The 22684-nt window shown below is 50.3% G+C and overlaps 1 protein-coding gene across 3 annotated transcripts in view; it reads right to left on the bottom strand.

The window, feature by feature from the left end:
• Positions 1-22684, bottom strand: part of RPRD2 (regulation of nuclear pre-mRNA domain containing 2) — a 72995-nt gene that overhangs the window by 16464 nt on the left and 33847 nt on the right. For all 3 annotated transcript variants that reach the window (XR_013228005.1, XR_013228006.1, XM_077319506.1), the window contains exons 3-10: positions 21014-21114; positions 16429-16506; positions 14603-14655; positions 11823-11949; positions 8677-8852; positions 7580-7865; positions 4412-4723; positions 2241-2444 (exon numbers count right to left, since the gene is read on the bottom strand). Coding sequence is in view for 1 of the 3 variants with exons in the window: in XM_077319506.1 (XP_077175621.1) it covers positions 2241-2444; positions 4412-4723; positions 7580-7865; positions 8677-8852; positions 11823-11949; positions 14603-14655; positions 16429-16506; positions 21014-21114 (1337 nt within the window). In the remaining 2 variants the exon portion in view is untranslated. The remainder of the gene's footprint in view (positions 1-2240; positions 2445-4411; positions 4724-7579; positions 7866-8676; positions 8853-11822; positions 11950-14602; positions 14656-16428; positions 16507-21013; positions 21115-22684) is intronic.

Here is a 22684-nt window from a genome sequence, read left to right as displayed (position 1 = left end):
AAACCTTCGTCTCCTGCCATTCGACCAAATCCATTTCAGCTACAGCAGGGGTAGTCAACCTGTAGTCCCCCAGATGTTCATGGACTCCAATTCCCATGAGCCCCTGCCAGCATTCGCTGGCAGGGGCTCATGGGAATTGGAGTCCATGAACATCTGGAGGACCACAGGTTGACTACCCCTGAGTTACAGGATAGCAGACAGACAAGCAGGAACGAGTTTCCTGGATTTCACGCTAAGCACTCATGCCATGAGTTTTGAGGCTGCTTTGCTCCTATTTGGAGGGCTGGGAAACATAGCGTGACTTCTTCTGTACAACACCGCATGACTTTATTTATGGCATGGCAGAGTGACACACAGGAAGCATATTGTGATATAAAATATATAACCAAGTACATACTACAGGTATGCCGATAAGATTGTCCTTCTAAATGCTAATGTCCACATCTTTAATCCACTCTGCCACAGCTAGGGAGAGCACAATGGGCCCCATCACATCTCCCTGGAAAGCACAATACTTTGCCGGCATTGTCTATAGCAGGGGTGGCCAAACTGCAGTTCTCCAGATGTCCATGGACTACAATTACCAATCCACTTCAAGGATCGCTGCCTTGCCGTGGCAAGGGGGCTTGCGTAGCTCAGTGAAGCTATGAGGGATGCTGCGCAGGGCCACCCAAGACAGACAGATCATAGCTGAGAGCTCTGACAAAAGGTGATCCACTGGAGAAGGAAATGGCAAGCAACTCCAGTATCTTTGCCATTAAAACCCAATGGACAAACCACAATAATTACCAATGGGCAGGAGCTTATGATAACTGTAATCCACAGACATCTGGAGCCACAGTTTGGCCACGCCTGGTCTACAGTATGGCATATGGAGGACTGGGTGTTTTGATTGCCTTTTTTGGCCTAGGGCCCTGATGCCACAATAATCCCATATGATTCTTTATGCATGTAGGCTAGCAAAACTTGTATTGCAATTTTTGCTCCTATTTCCCTTTGTGTTCCATATTGCGGCTCTCCAATCCCCCACCAGAAAAGATCCAGGTTTGACAGAAGACCAGGGAATTGGTTAGGATCTGCTCAAAAGCTGGAGGTTTCCTACAGTCAGTCATAACCGCACAAGGGCCTCTGTGCAGCCTATCAGGGGCCCACAGGAACGGCAGCCTTAGAATGGGGCACGCCCTGCCTGAGCTCTGAAACGCACTCCTGCTTCTGCCCAATCAGAATAATAAATAAAAAGAAAGAAGTTTCCAAGCTGGCGATTGCAAAAAGCTTTATTCAGAATGAGTTCCTAGGTATAAAACCTCGTTTTCGTATGTTACTTCCTCAGTAAACTGATTTCTGAATTGTTTTTTTTTTTCAGGGATACAAGCAGAGTCTTCAACCCACTACCTAATTCTTATATTTTATATACCTTATACTTTATATTTTAAGCCATATAATTTGGGTCTGTTAGTATCAAAGGTCCATAAAGGTAACTATCTTATAAATTTCTTTCTGTTTATTCAACTTTGGCTGACGGGTTGTCTCTGCTCTGTCCAATCAGAAGGCAAGGTGACTGGGCATTCAGCTTTGGGCCTTGTGGGCACCTCTGGCTCATATCTGTTCCACGTAAAATAGTTCTGGTAAGGCCTTGGAGGAGGAGCGTGTCTCATGCCTTATGTGCCACTCAGCGCTTAACACCCACTCAGGGCGGCTGTCCTGCCTTTGAGTGCCTTCTCCTCCAACCGGCTTGCCTGTCTGTCCAGTGGCCAGCCAATCGCCTTCCGTTCCCCACCCCTTCCTCCTCTCACTTCCCTCTGAGGCTGCAGATCCCTGCTGAATGAGAGCCGCCCCTGCCTGTGAGTTCCCCAACAGCTGTCTGCAGCCTTTCCAGGTCCTGGGGGAGGCAGAGGCCTTCCAGAGAGTTCTTCCACTCCACCCCCCACCCCCATCCCCACTCTAGCGCCCGTTGTATTCCTGAATGCAACGGGCTTGGCCCCTAGTAAGAACAGAAAACAGCCCATCCCTTTATTGTGCCACAGTTATTCTACCTGGAATTGCTGCAGGGGGGGGGGCCTCTCTAGAAAGCCTTGATACTTACAAAGCAGCAGGAAGGCGCAGAAAGCTGAACTCCCACGTCCCCATCCACCTTCGTTTTCAGATTCTTCTTCTACTTTCATTTTTTGCTACATAAAAGGCCAGTTCTACCAGGAAAACTCCTGGCTGGCGGTTATGCTCCACCCATGCGATGCATTTACCTTGCAGTGTTGGCGTTGCCTGCGTCTGGGTTTTGGAGAGCACAGAGAGAATGCTCTCCGGGGTTATTTCCACTTTGGAGAAGATGTTTGCCAGCGGGTTTGGGGGTGCGGACGGCGTGCCCACCGCGGGCGCTTTCAAGCCTCCCGTCAGCGTGGTCGGGCTTGTCGGAGTCCCTGGAGAAGGTCTCGAGGCAGGACTGACCCCTGGGGGGGGGGGAAACATTTGATAGCTCAAGCATTTGAATGGGGAGGCCACCCAAGTCACACCTAATCACAAAACGAGAAGCTTTCAGGAGACACAAAGGGACTGAACTTCAGGCCTGGGAGCGAATTCAGGATCCCTCCTCCTCAGGCTTCCAAGAGACGCTAGCTAAGCCTTTTTCAAACTGTTTTCTGCAATGAGGACAAGCAACGTGTCCTTCTTGAATGGAAATAAAAGCACAGGCATTCCAATTCAGTAAGTGCCTGGAAACGGATGAAGGCGTTCCAGAGCAAAGTCAGCTACGAGATTCCTCCAGAGGAGGAGACTCTATTCTTGCCTGGCTGCCCTTCGTTGCTTACGTGGTCTTTCCAAGCTGATGTGGCAACATGGCTTAATCCAGATGCTGAGAGTTTTTAAAAGCTAATTTTTAAGAACACGCAGAAGTGGCGGTATTGGCTGTGACTGCAGGAAACCCAAATTAGTGGGACACAACAAAGAATTCTGATTTCCTCAGAATTTGAGTTCTTTCTTTTGGTAAGCTCTGTGTTGGGGAGGGGCTATGGCTCAGTGGCACAGCCTCTTCTGTGAATGCAGAAGGTTGCAAGTTCAATCCCCGGCAGCATCTCCAGGTAAAGACCTCTGTGTGAGGCAGTGGAGAGCCGCTTACAGACTGTGCAGACGATAACGACCTCGATTGAACACGGGGCCGGATCTGCAGAAAGCAGCTTCCAATGTGCTCATAAGACTGGGGAAGGGCTGTAGCTCAGTGGCAGAACATCTGCTTAGCACCCCGAAGGCCTCAGATTCAATCCCCAGCATTTTCCAGTTAAAAGGGACCAAGGGGGGGGGGTGATGAGAAAGACCTCTGCTTGATGCCCTGGAGAGCAGCTCCCAGTCTGCGCAGACAATCCTGATATTGACAGACCGAGGGAAGGGAGTGGCTCAGCAACAGAGTCTCTGCTTGGCAAGCAGAAGGCCCCCAGTTCAATCCCTGGCAGTATCTCTCGTTAAAAAGGACCAGGCAGGAGGTCATGGAGAACGGTTGCCAGTCTGAAGAGACAATACTGGCATTGAGGGACTGTGGGCCTAATTTAGCCCAGGGCAGCTTCACGTGTGCTGGTCCCTCTGCACACAATCAGCTTGAAAGCACGCGGACAAGGCCCTCTGATGGTGCGGCCAGAGTTCCCTTGCTCCTCCTCTGGTCAGCAAGGCCAGAATAATGCATGCACAACAGTAAAAAAGAAAAACCAGCAGAAGAAAGCATTTGGGACGATGGCCCAATTTGTACAACATTCGCCAGGCTAGCGGTGGCAAGCCTTCATGCCACGAGAGGCTCTTCTTAGGCCCAGGGAAGTCTCCTCGCAAACACAACCGCCTCTCCAACCCAGAATCAACAACAACAAGCCTTTAATGGTATATAAAAGTACAAGATAAGGAGGGAAAGTGCAAAAGGATCCACTGCTAGTGAGAACAAAGGCAAATATCATGCTTTAGACATAATAGGTAAAGGTATCCCCTGTGCAAGCACCGAGTCATTTCTGACCCTTGGGGTGACGCCCTCCAGCGTTTTCATGGCAGACTCAATACGGGGTGCCAGTGCCTTCCCCAGTCATTACCGTTTACCCCCCAGCAGCAAGCTGGGTCCTCATTTTACCGGCCTCGGAAGGATGGAAGGCTGAGTCAACTTTGAGCCGGCTGCTGGGATTGAACTCCCAGCCTCATGGGCAGAGCTTCAGACAGCATTTCTGCTGCCTTACCACCCTGCGCCACAAGAGGCTCTTTAGACATAATACATTCAGGATTTCTCATGGCAAGATATAAAAACTTTGCAACTGGTTCAATTATATCAGGGTTCTGGGATGTCAAAAGAAACTGAGCCTCTCCAACCCTAGAGCAGCACAGGTGAATGGTGCCACTCTGCACAAGGCCCTTCCGCCCAGCCTACCAAAGCCCCCCCCGCCGCGCTCACCTGTATTTTTCATCACGGAGGTCAAGCTGCTGAGGATGGAGCTGATCTTTGCCAGGTCCACATTGGCAAGGCTGGGCAGAGCGAGTGCCGGCGACGGAGGGAGGGGCGCAGGGTTGGCGGGCTTCGGGGTCGGGGGGGTGACGGGGGCTGGAGCAGGAGTTGTCGCACCTGCAGCAGTAGCTGCCGCTGCCACCCCCGCCGCCACCCCTGCCACGGCTGGAGTTGCAGCTGCTGGAGACACTTTCAGGGCGCTGTCAGTCCCCTTGGGGGCAGCTGGCACAGAAGCTGCCGCCTTTTCCTTTCTCTCTTCCACTAGAAGAAGAAGAAGAGTTGGGTCTTATATGCCGCTTTTCTCTACCTGAAGGAGTCTCAAAGCGGCTTACAGTCGCCTTCCCTTTCCTCTCCCCACAACAGACACCCTGTGAGGGAGGGGAGGCTGAGAGAGCCCTGAGATTACTGAAGAAGAAGAAGAGTTGGTTCTTAGATGCCGCTTTTCTCTACCCGAAAGAGTCTCAAAGTGGCTTACAGTCGCCTTCCCTTTCCTTTCCCCACAACAGACACCCTGTGGGGTGGGTGAGGCTGAGAGAGCCCTGATATCACTGCCCGGTCAGAACAGTTTTATCAGTGCCGTGGTGAGCCCAAGGTCACCCAGCTGGTTGCATGTGGGAGAGAGCAGAATCGAACCTGGCATGCCAGATTAGAAGTCCGCACTCCTAACCACTACACCAAACTAGTTCAGGAGAGAGGGAAGACGGCATTCAGTGGACACAGCAGGGCACCGCAGACAGGGATGCTGTTTAATTTCTTTTACCTTTTCTAAATACCAAGTGTTCTACCCAGTGGGGAGCCAAGGCAGCTAACGTCATTCTTCTCTCCTGCATTTCCCCCCTCCTAGCAACCCTGCAAGGTAGGCTAGGTGGAGAGCGTGCGACTGGCCAAGGTCACCCAGCCAGCCTCTGTGGCAGAATGGAGCCGGGGTCTCCCAAATACTAGTCTGAAACCGTCACCACTACTCCACACTGGCTCTAGGACCTGGCGGCAGAACCCCAGGGCACTCCTGAAAATCGATGGCTTGAACATCCCCCTCAGGCCAACGTTGTCCCCATCTTCAAAAAGGGGGGAAAGGAGGATCCGGGTAACTGTCGACTCGTCAGCCTGACATCTGTAGCTGGCAATATTTTGGAACAAATCATCAGTCAGTCCTTGAGCAGCTAGAGTGGATGGCTGTAATCACCATGAGTCAAGATCAAGTAATGTCAAACTAACCTTATCTCTTTTTTTGAGAAAGTTACACTCTTGCTAGATCATGGGAATGCGGTGGCCATAGTTTACCTTGATTTCAGTAAGGGTTTTGACAAGATTCCACATGACACTCTTGTTGACAAGTTGGTAAAATGCAGTATGGATCCTCTTACTGCTGGGTGGATCAAGAACTGGTTGACAGATTGCCCCCCAAAGGGTGCTTATAAATGGTTTGTCGTCTTCTTGGAGAGGAGTGATGAGTGGAGTGCCTCAGGGATCTGATCTGGGGCCTGTGTTGTTCAACATATTCATAAATGATTTGAAGGAATAGAGGGGGTGCTTATTAATTTTGCAGATGACACTAAACTGGGAGGGGTAGCAAGCACACCAGAAGACAGAATCAGAATACAGGATGATTTTGACAGGCTAGAGAACTGGGATAAAATTAATTTTAATAGTGAAAAATGTAAAAATGTAAAGTTCTGCATTTAGGTAGGAAAAATGGGTTAAACTTGTATTGGAAGTAGTACCTGTGAAAAGGATTTGGGGGTCTTAGTAGACCAGACACTGAACATGAGCCAGCAGTGTGACTCGGTAGTTAAAAAGATCGCGCGAGGTGATACATTTTACTCCCCTTTGGTTCGGCCTCACTTGGAGTCCTGTGTTCAGTTTTGGCCACCCCAGTTGAAGAGCGATGTTGACAAACTGGAGTGTGTCCAGAGGAGGGCAACAAAGATGGGGAGGGGTTTGGAGACCAAGACGTATGAAGAAAGGTTGGGGGAGCTTGGTCTGTTTAGCCTGGAGAGAAAGCTATTTATTTTACTTATTTATTTATTTTTTATTTTTCCCATTTATATACCGCCCTCCCCGAAGGCTAGAAGGGCTGTCCTAGAGAAGATGAAGCAGAGTTGTTTTCTGTTGCCCCAGAACCAATGGGTTGAAATTCAGAAGAATTTTCGTCTAAACCTCCACAAGAAGTTCCTGACAGTGAGAGCGGTTCCTCAGTGGAACAGGCTTCCTCGGGAGGTGGTGGGTCCTCCTTATTTGGAGGTTTTTAGCAGCCGCTAGAGAGTCATCTGACAGAAATATTGATTTTAAGGATTTAGGCAGATGGTGAATGGGTGGGGAGGAAGGGATGTGCAAGGGTTTGTCTCTTGCGGCCCTTCCTTGCAGACCCAGGGAATTGCTGATCACCACTGTGGGATGGGATCTGAATTTCCTCTAGGCCAGGCTGGATTCTGGAGATTTTTGGTGGTGGTGGTGGGGAATCACTTGAGCATAAAATTGGGGCCGCCATGGCTGGCCAGGTAACTGTGAGAGTGTCCTGCATTGTGTGTGTGTGTGTGTGTGGGGGGGGGGAGGGGGTTGGACTAGATGACCATGGAGGTCCCTTCCAACTCCAGGATTCTATGATTCTAAGTCTGTGCCAAAAAACTGTGGCTCTCTAGATGTCCATGGACTACAATGATCATGAGCCCCTGCCGCCTGGCAGGGACTTACGATCACTGTAGTCCACAGAATTTCTGGAGAGCCACAGGTTGGCCACCCCTGCTGGGGAGAAAACCAGTGGATGAAGTCCTCCAAGGACACAGTGATGCATTGAGATGACAAGTTTGAATGTCCTCATGCCAGCATGTGCAAAGATGTCATACCATATGGATTTATTCTTATGCAACTCGCTGACCAATTAGGAAACTAGCCATCCAACCTGCCACTTCAAAACTGCCCCCTCCCCCCCAATCCTTCTGCAGAATCCGTGCTGCTCTTGACAGGTATCCAGTTTGTACAGTAGCATCTAAGGCGGGAGAAACGTTGCCTCCTTAAACTCCCTGCCCCGCAACCCTGGGGAAAATAGGGCTTGGGGGAGGTAGAGGCGAAAGACAAGGCCACTCGGGGCTGAGCCGTGCCTCTTCCAGGCATACGCACCGATAATCTTTGGGGAATCCTCCTCCACATCCGACAGCTCCATGTCCTCAACGTCCCGGTTGTCTGTGGCAGGCTCCGGAGAAGGCGATTTCTTCCTTTCCACCTGGGGCGACGGAGAGTTGTCCTCTTCCCCCATCCCCTGGAAGGGAGACTCTGAGCCTGTTGGGGAGGGAGCGTCCATGCTTGGCGAAGGGACAGGAGACTCCTCAGGGTCGGGAAGGGTGGCCTTCAGCTGATCCAGCTTCTTCTTGAGGTTGTTCACTCTATTGGCAAAGGTTTTGTACGCCTATTCAGGGAAGGGTGGGGGGAGAGAAGGGAAGAGGGGTGGTGAACGCTTGGCTCTACGTGGGCCTGGAAACGGCAACTGGCCCAAAACGCTGCCGTTCGGGTCCTCCTCACAAGAACTTCTCGGAGTTCTTGGGCACTGGCTCCCAGCTGTATCCTGGATCAAATGCAAGGTTCTGGCTTTGACCTTTAGGGCCGTTTGCAGTCTGGGCCCGGGGATCTGAAGGACTGCCAAGTATGCCCCCCAAAGAGCGCTTCATTCGGTCACTACAAACCGGCCCTAGAGACGTACCTGTGGCCTCAGCCAGAAGAAAACTGGGTTTTTCACTACTGGAAAGAGCCTTCAAGTGGCTGACAGTCGCCTTCCCTTTCTCCCCCCACCACAGACTCCCTGTGAGGCTGAGTGATAGAACTGCTCTGGGAGAACAGCTCTAGCAGGACTTTGACTAGCTCAAGGTCACCCAGCTGGCTGCATGTGGAGGAGAAGCGGGGAATCAAACCCAGCTCTCTAGATTAGAAGCGACCACTTTTAACCATGATACCAAGCTGATTCCTGTCATCTGGAAGCCAGTTGTAATTTGGGGGGATATCCAGGTCCTCCCTTGAGATCGGCAACTCTGGTCCAGCCCAACCGTGTGGCTCCCAATGACGAGACGGCTACAAGAGGTGAGCATTGGCCCGCCTTCTCACAATCTGCCTGAATCCACAGAATCTGCATTGCTGTCCAATGGCCACCGGGCCTTGCTTTAACACAACCCCCCTCCCAAAGAAAAAAGCAAATAACAAGTTGCTTTGTGAGGGGCACGACTTACGTTGGCGACCACCTTGACCTCCTTGTACTGCGCCTCATAAAATATCCCCGCGTTTTCCAGCACTTCTGTCAAGGAAGGGCCGTTTTTCACTTGCTTGTCTAAGCTGTTCACAAATTCCTCGAGTTTTGCGCTGGCCTCCTCAAATTCTTTGGAGAACTTCTTCCCTCCCGTTTTATCTGGAAAGGAAAAGACACTGTTTTTACTCAGGAGGAAGATATATATTAAAAAACACAATGAATAAAATGCGCGCAAATGATTTTTGGACACAGCTGCAACTTCAATGCAAACGGAAACCAACTACCTGTCTTTTTTTGGGGGGGGGGAATATACCTGGGGGGTCGGAAATCTAGCCTTGTATTTGAATAAATAATCCATGGGATAGGGAGGGGGGATTAAACAAGGTCTACCAAGCTAGAAATTCACGCTCCAGTGATCAGTGGGAGCCAAGAGGCCACAGGAGGCACCTCTGAATCCCAGCCTTGCTTCGGGTGTGTTAGAAACAGGAGAAAGGGCAACTCTAAATGGCTGCAGAAAAGCGGGCAAGAACGCCAAGGGGCTCATTCAACTGGCCTATGAGTGGCAGGCCACAAACCGAGACGCTCCAAGGAGAGATTTCAACATGAAGTGGCTGAACTTGAATTAATCAGAACCCCTCCCCCGGGGCTGATTACAAACATCGGATTCTTATCTCATGGGTGGGGGTAGTGGAAAGCACCCTCAACCTTCAGCCGTCTTAAAGTATTCAAAGCTGCCTCTGCAAAGCCCCTGTGGACTTCCCGCGGGGTCTCCCCTCCTAGGACAAGCCAGGCTGATGCTGCTCAGCTTCCCAGATTGGGCTAGCTTGGGCCACCCGGGTCAAGATGTCTTTACTTCACTACAGAGGCTAACTTTCAATCAGGGAAACTTTAAATATATATATATATAAGCTTCTTACTTACATAGTCAATTATGTGGAGCAGGAGGCCAGATAAACCTATCTGAGGCCTGTAATTTAGTATTTATTTATTATTTCGATTTGTATACCGCTGCATTTCCTAGGAACCCGCGGCAGTTCACAAAATAAAACATTAAAAGACAACAAAACCTCAATTACAATCGACAAGCACGTGGTCAGAAACGTATTTCCACAATCTATCCCATGCCGCCTTGTTCAGACGGAGGCCGAGGCTTCTTCCACTAGGAGTGAACAGGTGCAGATCTAATGATGGAAACACCGGCAGTCTTCCCTGGCCTCAACCAAAAGCCTGGCGGAAGAGCTCCGTCTTGCAGGCCCTGCGGAAAGCTGACAATTCCGGCAGGGCCCTCAGCTCTTCTGGGAGCTCATTCCACCAGGTTGAGGCCAGGACCGAAAATTGCCCTAGCCCGGGTCGAGGCCAAACTAATGTCCCGGGGGCCAGGGATAATATTTCAAAAAAAGGCCCTGGTCCACAGAATTAGAGGCTTGAAATAGTTTGATATGGCCTTCTGGGCAACAGAATTGTCTATGTAGGAAGCTTATATGTTTTTTTAGTTTCACAAATTGATTTATACCATGCTATTATAACACAGCTTTTCTTTTTTCCTTTCAGAGGTCCATAGAGTCCTGAATATATCTTTTTATGTAAAGGAGCCAGGTGGCTACTGCAATTATTGTATTTATCTTTACACCGCTCTGCGGTATAAATAAAAGGCTAAGAGGTGTGGTGGTGGGCTCAGTCCGGGAGGGGGGGCTAACGATTGACCCCTTGGTCCCAGACTGACCAGCTGGGAGGCACGCAATGCCTCCTGACCCGCCCACACCCCCTCACCCCTCCACCCCACAATGTTCCTTGCCTTCACTATACTGCCACGGACACGCCAGGTAGGCGCCCGGATGGCAGAGAAGCTGGGGGAATGCTGGGGAGGGGGCCAGCCGGGACAGGCTTCTCCTCGGGCCACGGGCCAGGCCCGGGCCCACGCCCAAGCAGGGGAATCACCTGGGAGGGAGGCGGTCAGCGGGCCCATCACCCTGCGACAAAGCCGGGGACTCAGGGGGAGGGGGGGGCCAGCAGAAACTAGGGGGGGAGGGGGAGCATCCTAGATTTGGGCGGCCAGGTCGGAGGGGGTTGGGGGCTCCTTTCCCTGCCCCGAAGCCGGGGCCTTGGGTGGGAGGGGGGCGGGGGAAAGGCTTCGGAGCAGGGAAAGGAGCAGGGCTACCGCGTCTCAGACCCACTATGATAAAAGCCTTGGGTTTTTAACTTGATTGATAAAATATCGGTGCTATATTTTTTTAAATTGTGTTCTACCCTGTATAGGCTTGTTCTATCCCCTTTTTAGGTTCTTGACTTTTGTTTGGGTCAGGATATTTTCTCCTTTTTGTTTTGGACAGGCCTGTTGGTGGTTAGAAAACAAAACACCTCACGCATGTCTGTGTAAACCTGAGAAAAAGTTACAAAAATGTGTGAACATTTATTGTGCGCAACCTTTTTTTTAAAATTAAGGTTAAAAACACAAACAAAACCCATTAGCCATTGTTGAAAAGTTATCCCGTGCCCTGTACAATTCTAGATCTTAGGCCTTCTTAGACCTGACACATTTCGACCTTCACTGGGTCTTCCTCAGAAGTCTGTCTAAATAAATAAACAAACAAACAACAATAATAAAGCATATTTTACCAGCAGCTGGTAAAATAAATAAATGAATTATGAGAACCTTAAAAGGTAAGAGAATTGTTATAATTGTTATAAGTTCACACATTTTTGCAGTTTGTGGTCTAGTTTAAACAGACATTCAACCTTTAGGTCCTAACTATTCCAGAGAGGTATTTTGTTTTCTGTTCTCTGCAACATTTCTCCCCTCCTTGTTCTTTGTTGATGGTAGTTACCCAGAGAGCCCCTTTTGCAACACCCCTGGAGTTGGCAACCAGTCAAAAGAGGGGGTGGGCAAGGTGGAACAGGACTTGGAAAGCAAAAGGGAGCCTGTTCTGTATGCCTTGAAGGCTTATGCCCTGGGCTCCCCATCCAATGGGTTGGGCCATGCAGTCCTGTTCCACCCACCCAGGGCTCTTCCTTGGGCATGAGGGGCCGGAGAAAAGTCTTTCCATTAGTGGCATGCTCTGCGTAGCCCAGGCCAACGCCTGACCCTGTCCTCCCCCCCCCCATTAGGGCCACGAGGCTTCTGCCACGTACCTTTCAAGCACTTGAGCGTCTCGGTGCTGCACACGTCCACCCGCATGGTGGCCAGCTGCTTCTCCTTCAGCTCGATCTGCTCTTCGGAATGCTTGTACAGGAGCAGCTCGTCGACCAGGGACTGCGGCTGGACGGGAGAAAAGCACAGACAGCCCTTCAGTGCTTCCCACAGAACAGCGGCTGAACGGGCAGGGGGCTGGTGACGGCCCAGCACTGGGGGTGGGGAGGGAGCCCCCCCTGGATACAGGAAGAGGAGACAGGGCATAGCAAAGCACCATTCAGGACCGCAGGGTTCGGTGTCCGCACCCTCAATCTAAGGGTCTTGGGCAACCCATTGTTAGGGTTCCTTCACCATCTCGGTTCCATCAGCCACCCCCTCCCCCCATTCTAGGCCTCATGCATCCACAGAACTGTGTGAAACTCCGTCAGGCCATGAGCCTATCTAGGTCAGCCTGGCTGCCTCTGACTGGCAGTGGTTCGCCAGGTCTCTGGCAGGGAAAGTCTTTCACATCACTTTTCAGGTCAGCCTCCAACTGGGGGTGCCAAAGACTGAACCTGGGATCTTCTGCCAGCGTGGTGCGGTGGTTAAGGGTCGTGGATTCTAACCTGGCAAGCTGGGCTTGACTCCCCACTCCTCCTCCACATGCAGCCAGGCACAGATCCAATGGGATGAAATTAATTCAAAGGAAATTCTGTCTAAACCTCCAGAAGAAGTTCCTGGCAGTCAGAGCGGTTTCTCAGTGGAACAGGCTTCCTCGGGAGGTGGTGGGTTCTCCATCTATGGAGATTTTTAAGTAGAGGCTCGAGAGCCCTCTGACAGAGAAGCTGATTCTGTGAAGGTTCAAGGGGGTTGGACTAGATGACCCAGGAGGTCCCTTCCTTGATTATACAGTCCTATTAGAGCTGTTCCCACAGAGCAGTTCTCTCAGAGCTCTCAGCGTCTCACTTGCCTCCCAGTGTCTGTTGTGTAAGCCACAGCAGAGCTCCTCCTTTTAACTGGAGATGCTGCCAGAGACTGAGCCAAGCAGAAGCTCTTCCACTGAGCCATGACCTCTCACAGGAACCCACGAAGCTGCCTTCTCCTGCATCAGCCACGCGACCCGTCACGGTCAGTACTGCCCACGCAGACTGGCAGAGGCTCTCCAGGGTCCCAGGCAGAGGTCTTGCACATCACCCTCCATTTGGTCCATGTTAAGTGGAGATGCCAAAGATTGAACCTGGGAACTTCTGCATGTAAAGCGGGGGTTCCTCTACCTGAGGCACAGCCCCTCCCCGCAGTACCCTGTCAGGACCCTGGGGTGCGCTCTTGAAACCGACCCTCAGAGACAAACATGCAGGAGTCCCAGGCAGTGGGGGAACCTAAGGGTGGTCTTGATTAGGGCAAGACAGCATCACAGACAGGCATTGCTGAAGACAAGGAATATACTGAAGGCTCTGTGAGCCATCAACTTAAGACATGACAAAGTTCAAGATGGTCGACAGGGGCGGGGGGAGGTGATACAGCATGACCCAGGAAACCCCATTCATTAACAGTTTGGTTTGGGAGGAGGAGATGGATGGAAGACGGCCTGTGTCATTCAACTCTGTTCAGTTACATCACAATATTTATTCACCTTACTGAGATGGATTAAAGAGTAGACCTGAATTTAAACGTGGTCCTTTGTCATCCCATAGTGAGAATGATCAATAAAATGACAGGGTGTCAGTTGGGGACAGACACAGAAATTCAGAGCTGGACAGAAGCACAAGGGTCATCTAGTCCAACCGTCTGTACAATGCAGGCAATTCACAGCTACTTCCCCCTTACTCCCCTACTGACCCCAACTCTATGCCTCAAAGGCTATTTGGCTGATTATTTTTCATGTTCATGTAAGGGGATTAGATGGACTGATAGAGGATAAGTCTATCAAGGTCTACTAGCCATGGGGACTAAAGGGAACCTCCAAAGTCAAAGGCTCTGAATCCTAAAGCCAGGAGGCAACCTTGGTCTCTGTGCCCTGCTGCTGGCCCTTCAGAGGGATTGGCTGGCCCCTGCATGAGACGGGAGACCCTCCCTGGTCTGATCCTGCAGGACTCTTCTGAGGTTCTTGTGAAGGCCTCGACTTCTCTGCCCTGTAATTGGCCCTCCAGGGGCCATTCTGTGAGATGGGGTGCTGGACCAGACAGGCCACTGGTCCGACCCAGGAGTGCTTCAAGGGAAAGGCCTCAGCCTCTCTGCCCTGTTGTTGGCCTTCCAGATGAACTGGCTGGCCTCTGTGTGAGACAAGATGCTGGACCAGATGGACTGCTGCTTGATCCAGCAGGACTCCTCTGATGTTCTTATATGACCTTGACCTTACTGGCAGCAGGAGAATCAAGCATGGCCCCAGTTTCCCTGTGATGTAGTGTCTAGAGCAGGGGTAGTCAAACTGCGGCCCTCCAGATGTCCATGAACTACAATTCCCAGGAGCCCCTGCCAGCGAATGCTGGCAGGGGCTCCTGGGAATTGTAGTTCATGGACATCTGGAGGGCCGCAGTTTGACTACCCCTGGTCTAGAGTGTCAGACCCTAGTTCGAATCCCCATTCACGATTCAGAAGCTTGAGGGGTGATCTTGGGCCAGTCTCCTCAGCCTAACCTACCTCACAGGGCTGTTGTGATGAGTAGAGAACAATGGCAGCTGCTTTCAGTTGAGGAGAAAAATGGGGTATGAAATACATAAAATAAATGAAAAGTGTACTATTCCCTGACTGGATTCACGATTTTCATAAATAGCCTACTAAAAGTTTTAAAATCACTTACTCGGAATTCTGCAACGATCTTGGACTTCAGAGCAGCTTTGGGATTCACAGAGGCTGCAGAGAAGAGGGACAGGTTGAGAGGGGCCGATTCGGACTGCGATTCCCGAGCAGCACTGCGCATTTCAACGGACAGCATTTCCCGTCCCCCAACAGCAAGGCTGGCCACCTGATCCAGGCTCCACTGCATTCCCCCCCCCCCAAAAAAGGTGCTTCTTTCCACCCGCATCGTAACACACAGTGAGACTGGAGCGCACTGGCTGTCTCCCCCTCCCCCAATTAATCCACCCTCTGCTGACGGATTTCCCACCAAGCACCTGAGAGCCAAGAAACGACTAATCTTCTGAATGAACACGAGGCATGCTTTACTCTCACACGCTGGCGCATTCGTGTGCAGCACATTCAGTAGAATGAGGCAGCAGGGGGCGGAACAGCCCGAGACCAGGTGGGGATAGAACCTCATTCCTCACCCCCTCTGGCTAAGCTTTTAAAAACAGTTATTTCTCCATGGAGAAATGAAATTCTGGAATCCACCTTGAGTCCTGAGGGAAGGTGGGCTATACATGACGCTGATCTTCCCAACTTGAGCTCTGCAGGCCTGTAAAAGAGTAAGAACGGCCCACCCACAGGGAATGCCACCCGGATCCTTCTGTGCGATTCACTGCTCTGAAGGTTCCTCCCGAGGGAACGGATACAAGCTTAGAGCAGTGAATCATGCAGAGACCCGATGGGCGGCTGCCTCTGGACGCAAGTGATTTTGCTGCTGTGTCCACGACTGCACGATCCAACCAGAGGCTGCAGAGCCCTCTGACGGAGAGGCTGATTCTGTGGAGGCTCATGGGGGTGGCAGGTGACAGTGGATGAGCGAGAGGGTTGTGAGTGTCCTGCATAGTGCAGGGGGGGGACTAGATGACCCAGGAGGACCATTCCCACTGTAGGATTCTATGAGTCCTGCAGAGATGCAACAGTTGCCCGCCCCAGACCAGCACCTGACTAGGAGCAAGCAAGGTCAGGAAATCGTGCACCGATGCAGCAGGCAGCCTCATGGTAGCTTCACTCATTCCTCGTGGCCAGGGGAACTATTGCTCTGACAGGACTTTGGCGTGCAACGTCCATTCATTTCAGAAGTACATGAACTGGAAAAACCAAGGTGACTCTGGCCGGTCTAGCCTCTGCAGCACAATGTCTTGTTTCCCTCTCCTTGCAGCCCATGCTGCTTCCCCAGCTCCACTTTGCTGCTTGCCTGTAAGGCTGGATATTATCAGACAAGATGAACATGGCAGCTGCTGGCTTTTCTGAAGTTACAACTGTGTGCCACACAGTGATGGGCGCCCCCAATCCCCACCCTAACTTAGAGACCCTCATAAGCATCCACCAGACAACAGAAACCTTTCCTGCCCGGAATTCTCCATCTTCCTCTCTGCAGCTTTGCTATGTCCACCACGGTTGTGCCGGAGAGTTGGACATGACAAATGCAGTCCCATAGAAGGGTTCTTAGTCTCCTCTCTGTGCTCCCCCACCTGGTGGGCTTAAACTCGTGCTCTCTGGTCACTCTCCTCTGCTGTTGGAAGAGGCGGATGCATCGGGCAGCTCTGTCTGCCGCCTTTTCCCCTAGGGATTCTGGGTAGTTCTCTCGGCCACGTTTCCTCCCTGTGTCTGTCCTGCTGATTTCAACCTTCTTATCCCCACTGCACCGTTTCAAGTGTGGGCCCCCCTCCTGACACAGGGCTTGACCCCAAGCTCTCTGACGCTCTCCAGAGAGGGGTCTTGGGCGGGAGGGTCTCATGCTTTCAAGAAATATTATACCATGTTCAGGTGGGATTTCCTTACTTTGAGATTTCTTCCATGACTTAGTTGGCTGTTTGCTCTGAGTTTCTTTCTGCTGCTTCTGAATTTTGAAAGTGGAACCTGGAAGACATTTTCATTTTTTTTTTTTTTTGGTGTGCTTTCAATGTCATGGCCTGCCCTTTAGGGATCCCTCCCCCCTCTGGGTGGCTGACAAAAAAGAGCGTAATGCTCTGCCCAGCAAGCAGGACCCAAAATTTCACCATCCAAAACCGGGGTCCGGCTGTGAACTCCTCCGGCTTTGGCCCCAAACCACCAAGGAGTGGCTCTTCAGGGACAAAGCGAGGCAGCTCCTGGCATGGACAGCCGTCTTCTTTCCACTTAAGAGGGCATAAGGAAGCCAACACTGTCAACCTAAGAGAGGGTCGGCCCCTCTGCAGTTCTGACACGATAGGCGCAACTTCAAAATGGCTAACGCAGGAGGCAGAGCCAACCACAAAAGGTCAGGCAGTGAAGCTATGCCTAACTCTTCAGTATCTCAAGCAGAAGCCGGTTACCTGGGTGCCTATTAAAAATGAACAGGTCCTTTAAAAATACTGCCTGGGAGACACACCCAGAATTGCCGTGAAGATCCTTGGGCTGTGATGGCAGCTGTTGCTGGAGCAACGGCATAAATCGGAAGCCCTGCTGGACGTGACCCCCCCCCCCACACACTCTAAAAAAAACTGGGGGGCAACACAGTGAGGACCCCTGAGCTAGGCCATCTTGATTTGGCGGGATATGTGGCCTGTTTGACAAAAAGCCATCACCGCAGGCTCTTAAACCCCTGAAGAGGCAACCTACTGAATTTTACTTTCAAGGCCTTTACTTTCTTTCACCTTCATTCCACAGCTGGACCTGCAGGGGCCCCCACCCCACTGCTTTCTGCAAAGCAACTAATGCAGGGGTGGCCAAACTGTGGCTCTCCAGATGTCCGTGGACTACAATTCCCATGAGACCTTGCATGGCCATTTGCCCACCTCTGAAGTAATGCAACACAGGCAGTGGACTAGAAATAGAACACGACAGCCACTCCCAATCCAGACGCAAGCCGGTTAGCCTAATACCTGTCCTAGGAAGATTAGCAGGAACTGCCACTGAACAGAGAATGGCCAAGCACGAGGGAGAACAAGGCCTGCGGAGAGAACGTCAGCCTGGTTCTGGCAAGGAGAAGCCCTGCCACGCCAGCCACTGGGGCATTCTTCGTGAAGGCTAACAACAAGCACAGGGAGAAAGGAGGCCAGTGTTGGCTTAAGTCTTACAAAAGGCTGTTGACGAGGGACCTCACACAAGACACCTGAGTAAACCTGATAGTCACGGGATTTATTTATTTGTAATCATTATAATTTAATTTACAAACTGCCGCTCTCCAATGGCGGGCTCGGAGTGGTTTCCAACAGTAACATGCACGTAATTGGTTCTGTGGCCACCGCAGTACAGCTGGCAAATTCAGTGATTATCGTAACCGTTAGTGGGAAGGAAAGGAACACAGAGAGGAGAGGATGGAGGCCCATGAAGTACTTCTCAATTGGCCAGGCCTCACACACAGGCCCGTTTTACACGCTCTGTGGAACTCTGATCCCCCCCCCTCCCGCAAGAGATTAGGAGGTTGGGTCACCTTATGGGTTCAAAACTGGCCAAAGAGGAAGCAGAGCGTAGCAAGAAATGGAGGGCTCTTACAATGGATTCAACTGAGCGAAGATCAGGATTAGGAGCAATACAATTCAGTTTGTTCATGAATGGCCTGGAATTCAGGGAGAGCAGGGAGCCGGCAAGTCTGCAGCCGATACCAAACTGTTCAGGTCAGTGAAAATCAGGGCGGAGAGTGAGGAGCAAAGAGGGTAACGATGTGGCCAATGAAGTCCAGTGTAGGTGAGGGTAGGCAGGGGCAGACTGGCCCATTACTGTGAAAACCACCCCTGGAGAAGACTGCCAGGACGGACTATTGCCCAGCCTGTAATCTGGCCTTTCTGGGCAAGTTAACCGAGAGGTGGCCAGGCGACTCCAGGTCTTCCTGCATGACGCTGTCTGCTCTGGGTTCCTCTCAATCGCTGCAGCAGGGGATGGAGACGCCGGCTGGGACTGGCTAGTCTACTGGGAGAGTGTTAATGTCTGATGCACGTTTGCATTTTGAGTGAAAAATAACATTGTTAATAGGGTTTAAGGTAAAGGTAAAGGGTGTCTGTTGTGGGGAGAGGAATGGGAAGGCGACTGTAAGCCGCTTTGAGCCTCCTTCGGGTAGGGAAAAGCGGCATGTAAGAACCAACTCTTCTTCTTCTTCTTCTTCTTCTTCTTTTTCTTCTTCTTCTTTTTCTTCTTCTTCTAAAGGTATCTCCTGTGCAAGCACTGAGTCATGTCTGACCCTTGGGGTGACGCCTTCCAGCGTTTTCATGGCAGACTCAATACGGGGTGGTTTGCCAGTGCCTTCCCCAGTCATTACCGTTTACCCCCCAGCAGCAAGCTGGGTACTCATTTTACCGACCTCAGAAGGATGGAAGGCTGAGTCAACCTTGAGCTGGCTGCTGGGATCGAACTCCCAGCCTCATGGGCAAAGCTTTCAGACAGCCATCACAGCTTTCAGACAGCCTTACCACTCTGCACCACAAGAGGCTCTTTAATAGGGTTTATCCATGTCTTAAGACTTAAGGTACATATTTTTGGTACCTAAAGTTGCATTTTATGGCACTTGTGGCCCGGCCTGACAAAGGGACATTTATGTCAGCTCCATCCCTCATAATGAGTTTGACACCTCTCAATTTCATTATTATCACTGCTTAATATTTGTATTTTGAGTGGTCTGTGTTCAATTGGTTTTAGTAGCTGTCCTAACTTTCAAAGAGAAAGGCTGATGACAGATGAAGTGCATAAAATTGTTTTTTTCTGACACACGAGACACACTCTCTGTGCAGAGTAAAACAAAAGCTGAGAGGGGTGTTCCTAGATATTGCATAACTTAGAAGGTGGGGCTCCGAATGGAAACACTCGACCAGAATTTCTGGAGCTACACCTAACATATTTCCCTGGACTACCCAGCTATACTTCATGATTAGGTAAGAGTGCAGTATTTAATATTATTGGCCACTGAGGAAGACCCAGTAATGTTGAAACGCATTTGGTCTGTTCATGTGTAGTTAGATCTAGATAGTTTTTAAATATAGTTTTTGCTTTGTTTTTAACCTAATATTGGTGCACTGTAATAAATAACTGTTAAAATTTTTTTTTGTTTTATAGCTCAACTTTTGAGTTCCTGACTTTGTTAAGATTGGGTTTTCGTTCCCTTTTTGGTTTTGCAGTGCATAAAATTGGAACAGAAAGTCTTAAAACAGACTGACAGGATCTGATCTGGCCAAGCCTGAGAGGGAAAGAGGGCTGCTGTGGACGGCTGGATGAAATGCTGGCTCAGACTGCACCACTGGCTCAACAGGGCAAACCCCAGGGTGGGGGTTATCAGGAAAGGATGTGAAAACAAAATGGCCAGCATGCTGTCTACAGTTGTGGTCACTGGATCTCAGAGGGAACACCCCGGAGCTGGACAGCACAGAAGAGGACAACAAAGATGGTTAAAGCGCTGGCAGATCTTTCCAGTGAAGAGAAACGTAGGAGTCTGCAGCTTTACAACTTGGGAAAGAAAAAGACAATAAGGGAGAGGCATGATATGATAGGAGATTTATACAATTGTGCAGGGGATAGGCAGTGGCCAAAGCACTTTCCCCCGTCTCTAATAGCTAGAATTTTGGTGAGGGTCTCCCAATGAAACTGACCAGCAACAGACTCTCAATGGATAAATTCTTCTGCACTCGGTGAGCAATTAAATTAATAGAATCATAGAGTTGGAGGGGGCCATACAGGCCATCTAGTCCAACCCCCTGCTCAACGCAGGATCAGCCCAAATTGTGGAATACGCTGCCAGTAGATATCGGGATGGCCACGAGCACAGAGAGGGTTGCCAGCTATGAGTCAGGAAATGCCTGGACATTCCGGAGGAAGACCTTGGGGAGGGGTGGCACCTCAGCTGGATGTGTATAAAAATTTCATTCATTCATTCCTTCACAGAGTTGTTCTGTCTTGCCCCAGAGGGACGGACCAGAACCAATGGGGTGAAATTAATTCAAAAGAAAATCTTTCTCAACCTTAGGAGAAGTTCCTGACCGTTTTAAGCAGCGGCTGTAGAGCCATCTGACGGAGAGGCTGATTCTGTGAAGTTCAAGGGGGTGGCAGGTGACAGTGGGTGAGCGAGAGGGTTGGGAGTGTCCTGCACAGTGCAGGGGGTTGGACTAGATGACCCAGGAGGTCCCTTCCAACTCTATGATTCCATGATTCTATGATTTATAGCCTGCCACTTCCACACAGTGGCTTGTGGTGGGTAAAAATCCAGATAAAACCCACAATAAAATCCCCTTACAATCTTGAAATAACCGCAGACAAGCTAGGTCATACTCTGCACCCGAGTACAGTCAGCACAGGGGGATAGAAAAGCATGTAAAGAGAAAAAACCCAAACGCCTTTTAGCATCAGATTATTCTATGACACACACAGAGGCGAAGTCAACACAAATGCAGCGATGTTAAGAGAAAAAAGAAAGATAACTTACTTAAAGCTTCTTTCAGTAATGAGATGGTTTCTTCGGGATACACATTTCTGTCCTCCCAGATTTTAAATATCCTTTCGATTGATTTAGCCACTGATGGATCCCTGCAGAGGACATACAGAAAGAGAGGTTCTGTTTCCACTGAAGAACCACGGCCTCCCTGCTCTGTGCATGGAGAATGACGGCGCATGAGACCAAAATATGCTCATTCATTCCATTTTTATACTGCTTCTGTTTGGGAAAGAGTTTGAAGCAGTTTGGGACGAAGAATAATTAAAACAAGAACATCACAATAAATACAAAAGTAATACAGTAAATATACAATAATATAGACTCTCATAAAACATCTGAAGGGCCCCTGCTCCCTCCCTCCCCGAACTCATGGAGTTTGCACTGTTTGCACTGTTAAAATTATCAGTTATTAATATCGATGTACCGGTTATTTAAAAGAGCCTCTTGTGGCGCAGAGTGGTAAGGCAGCTGTCTGAAAGCTTTGCCCATAAGGCTGGGAGTTCGATCCCAGCAGCCGGCTCAAGGTTGACTCAGCCTTCCATCCTTCCGAGGTCGGTAAAATGAGTACCCAGCTTGCTGCTGGGGGGTAAAACGGTAATGACTGGGGAAGGCACTGGCAAACCACCCCGTATTGAGTCTGCCATGAAAACGCTAGAGGGTCAGACATGACTCGGTGCTTGCACAGGGGATACCTTTACCTTTACCTTACCGGTTATTTATATGTTATGGATTGTTTCATGTATTGTTTATGCGTTTTATGTAAACCGCCCTGAGCCTCCAGGGATGGTGGTAAAGGTAAAGGTAAAGGTATCCCCTGTGCAAGCACCGAGTCATGTCTGACCCTTGGGGTGACGCCCTCTAGCGTTTTCATGGCAGACTCAATACGGGGTGGTTTGCCAGTGCCTTCCCCAGTCATTACCGCTTACCCCCCAGCAAGCTGGGGACTCACTTTAGGATGGAAGGCTGAGTCAACCTTGAGCCGGCTGCTGGGATCGAACTCCCAACCTCATTGGCAGACAGCTCCAGACAGCATATCGCTGCCTTACCACTCTGCGCCACAAGAGGCTCTTAGGGATGGTGGTATATAAATATAATAAATAAATAAATAAATAAAATATGTAAAAAACCAATCTAATACCCTCCTTAAAATCATAGGAACCCCAGCAACTTACATGAACAATCACCCATAAGCCAACTATACTTCACAGTAAGGAGGTATTCTGAGCTGAGAGCGTGCCAGAATAATTCTGCATTACGGAAAATGAAAAACCACTTTTTGAATACCCCTGAACTGATCTCTGTAAGGCCTCCATAAGGAATATTATAGTTCTGGTCCCTGCATCTCAAAAAGGACACTGCGGAGGATGGTGACCAAGGTTTGGCCTGGTTTGGTGTAGTGGTTAGGAGTGCGGACTTCTAATCTGGCATGCTGGGTTCGATTCTGCACTCCCCCACATGCAGCCAGCTGGGTGACCTTGGGCTCCCCACGGCACTGATAGAGCTGTTCTGACCAGGCAGTGATATCAGGGCTCTCTCAGCCTCACCCAGCCCACAGGGTGTCTGTTGTGGGGAGAGGAATGGGAAGGCGACTGTAAGCCGCTTTGAGCCTCCTTCGGGTAGGGAAAAGCAGCATATAAGAACCAACTCTTCTTCTTCTTCCCT

This window comes from Paroedura picta, chromosome 1, assembly GCF_049243985.1.
Source record: "Paroedura picta isolate Pp20150507F chromosome 1, Ppicta_v3.0, whole genome shotgun sequence".
Classification (NCBI taxonomy): Eukaryota; Metazoa; Chordata; class Lepidosauria; order Squamata; family Gekkonidae; genus Paroedura; species Paroedura picta.
Note: the sequence above shows the minus strand (reverse complement) of the source record. Positions and strands in the feature narration are given on the sequence as shown.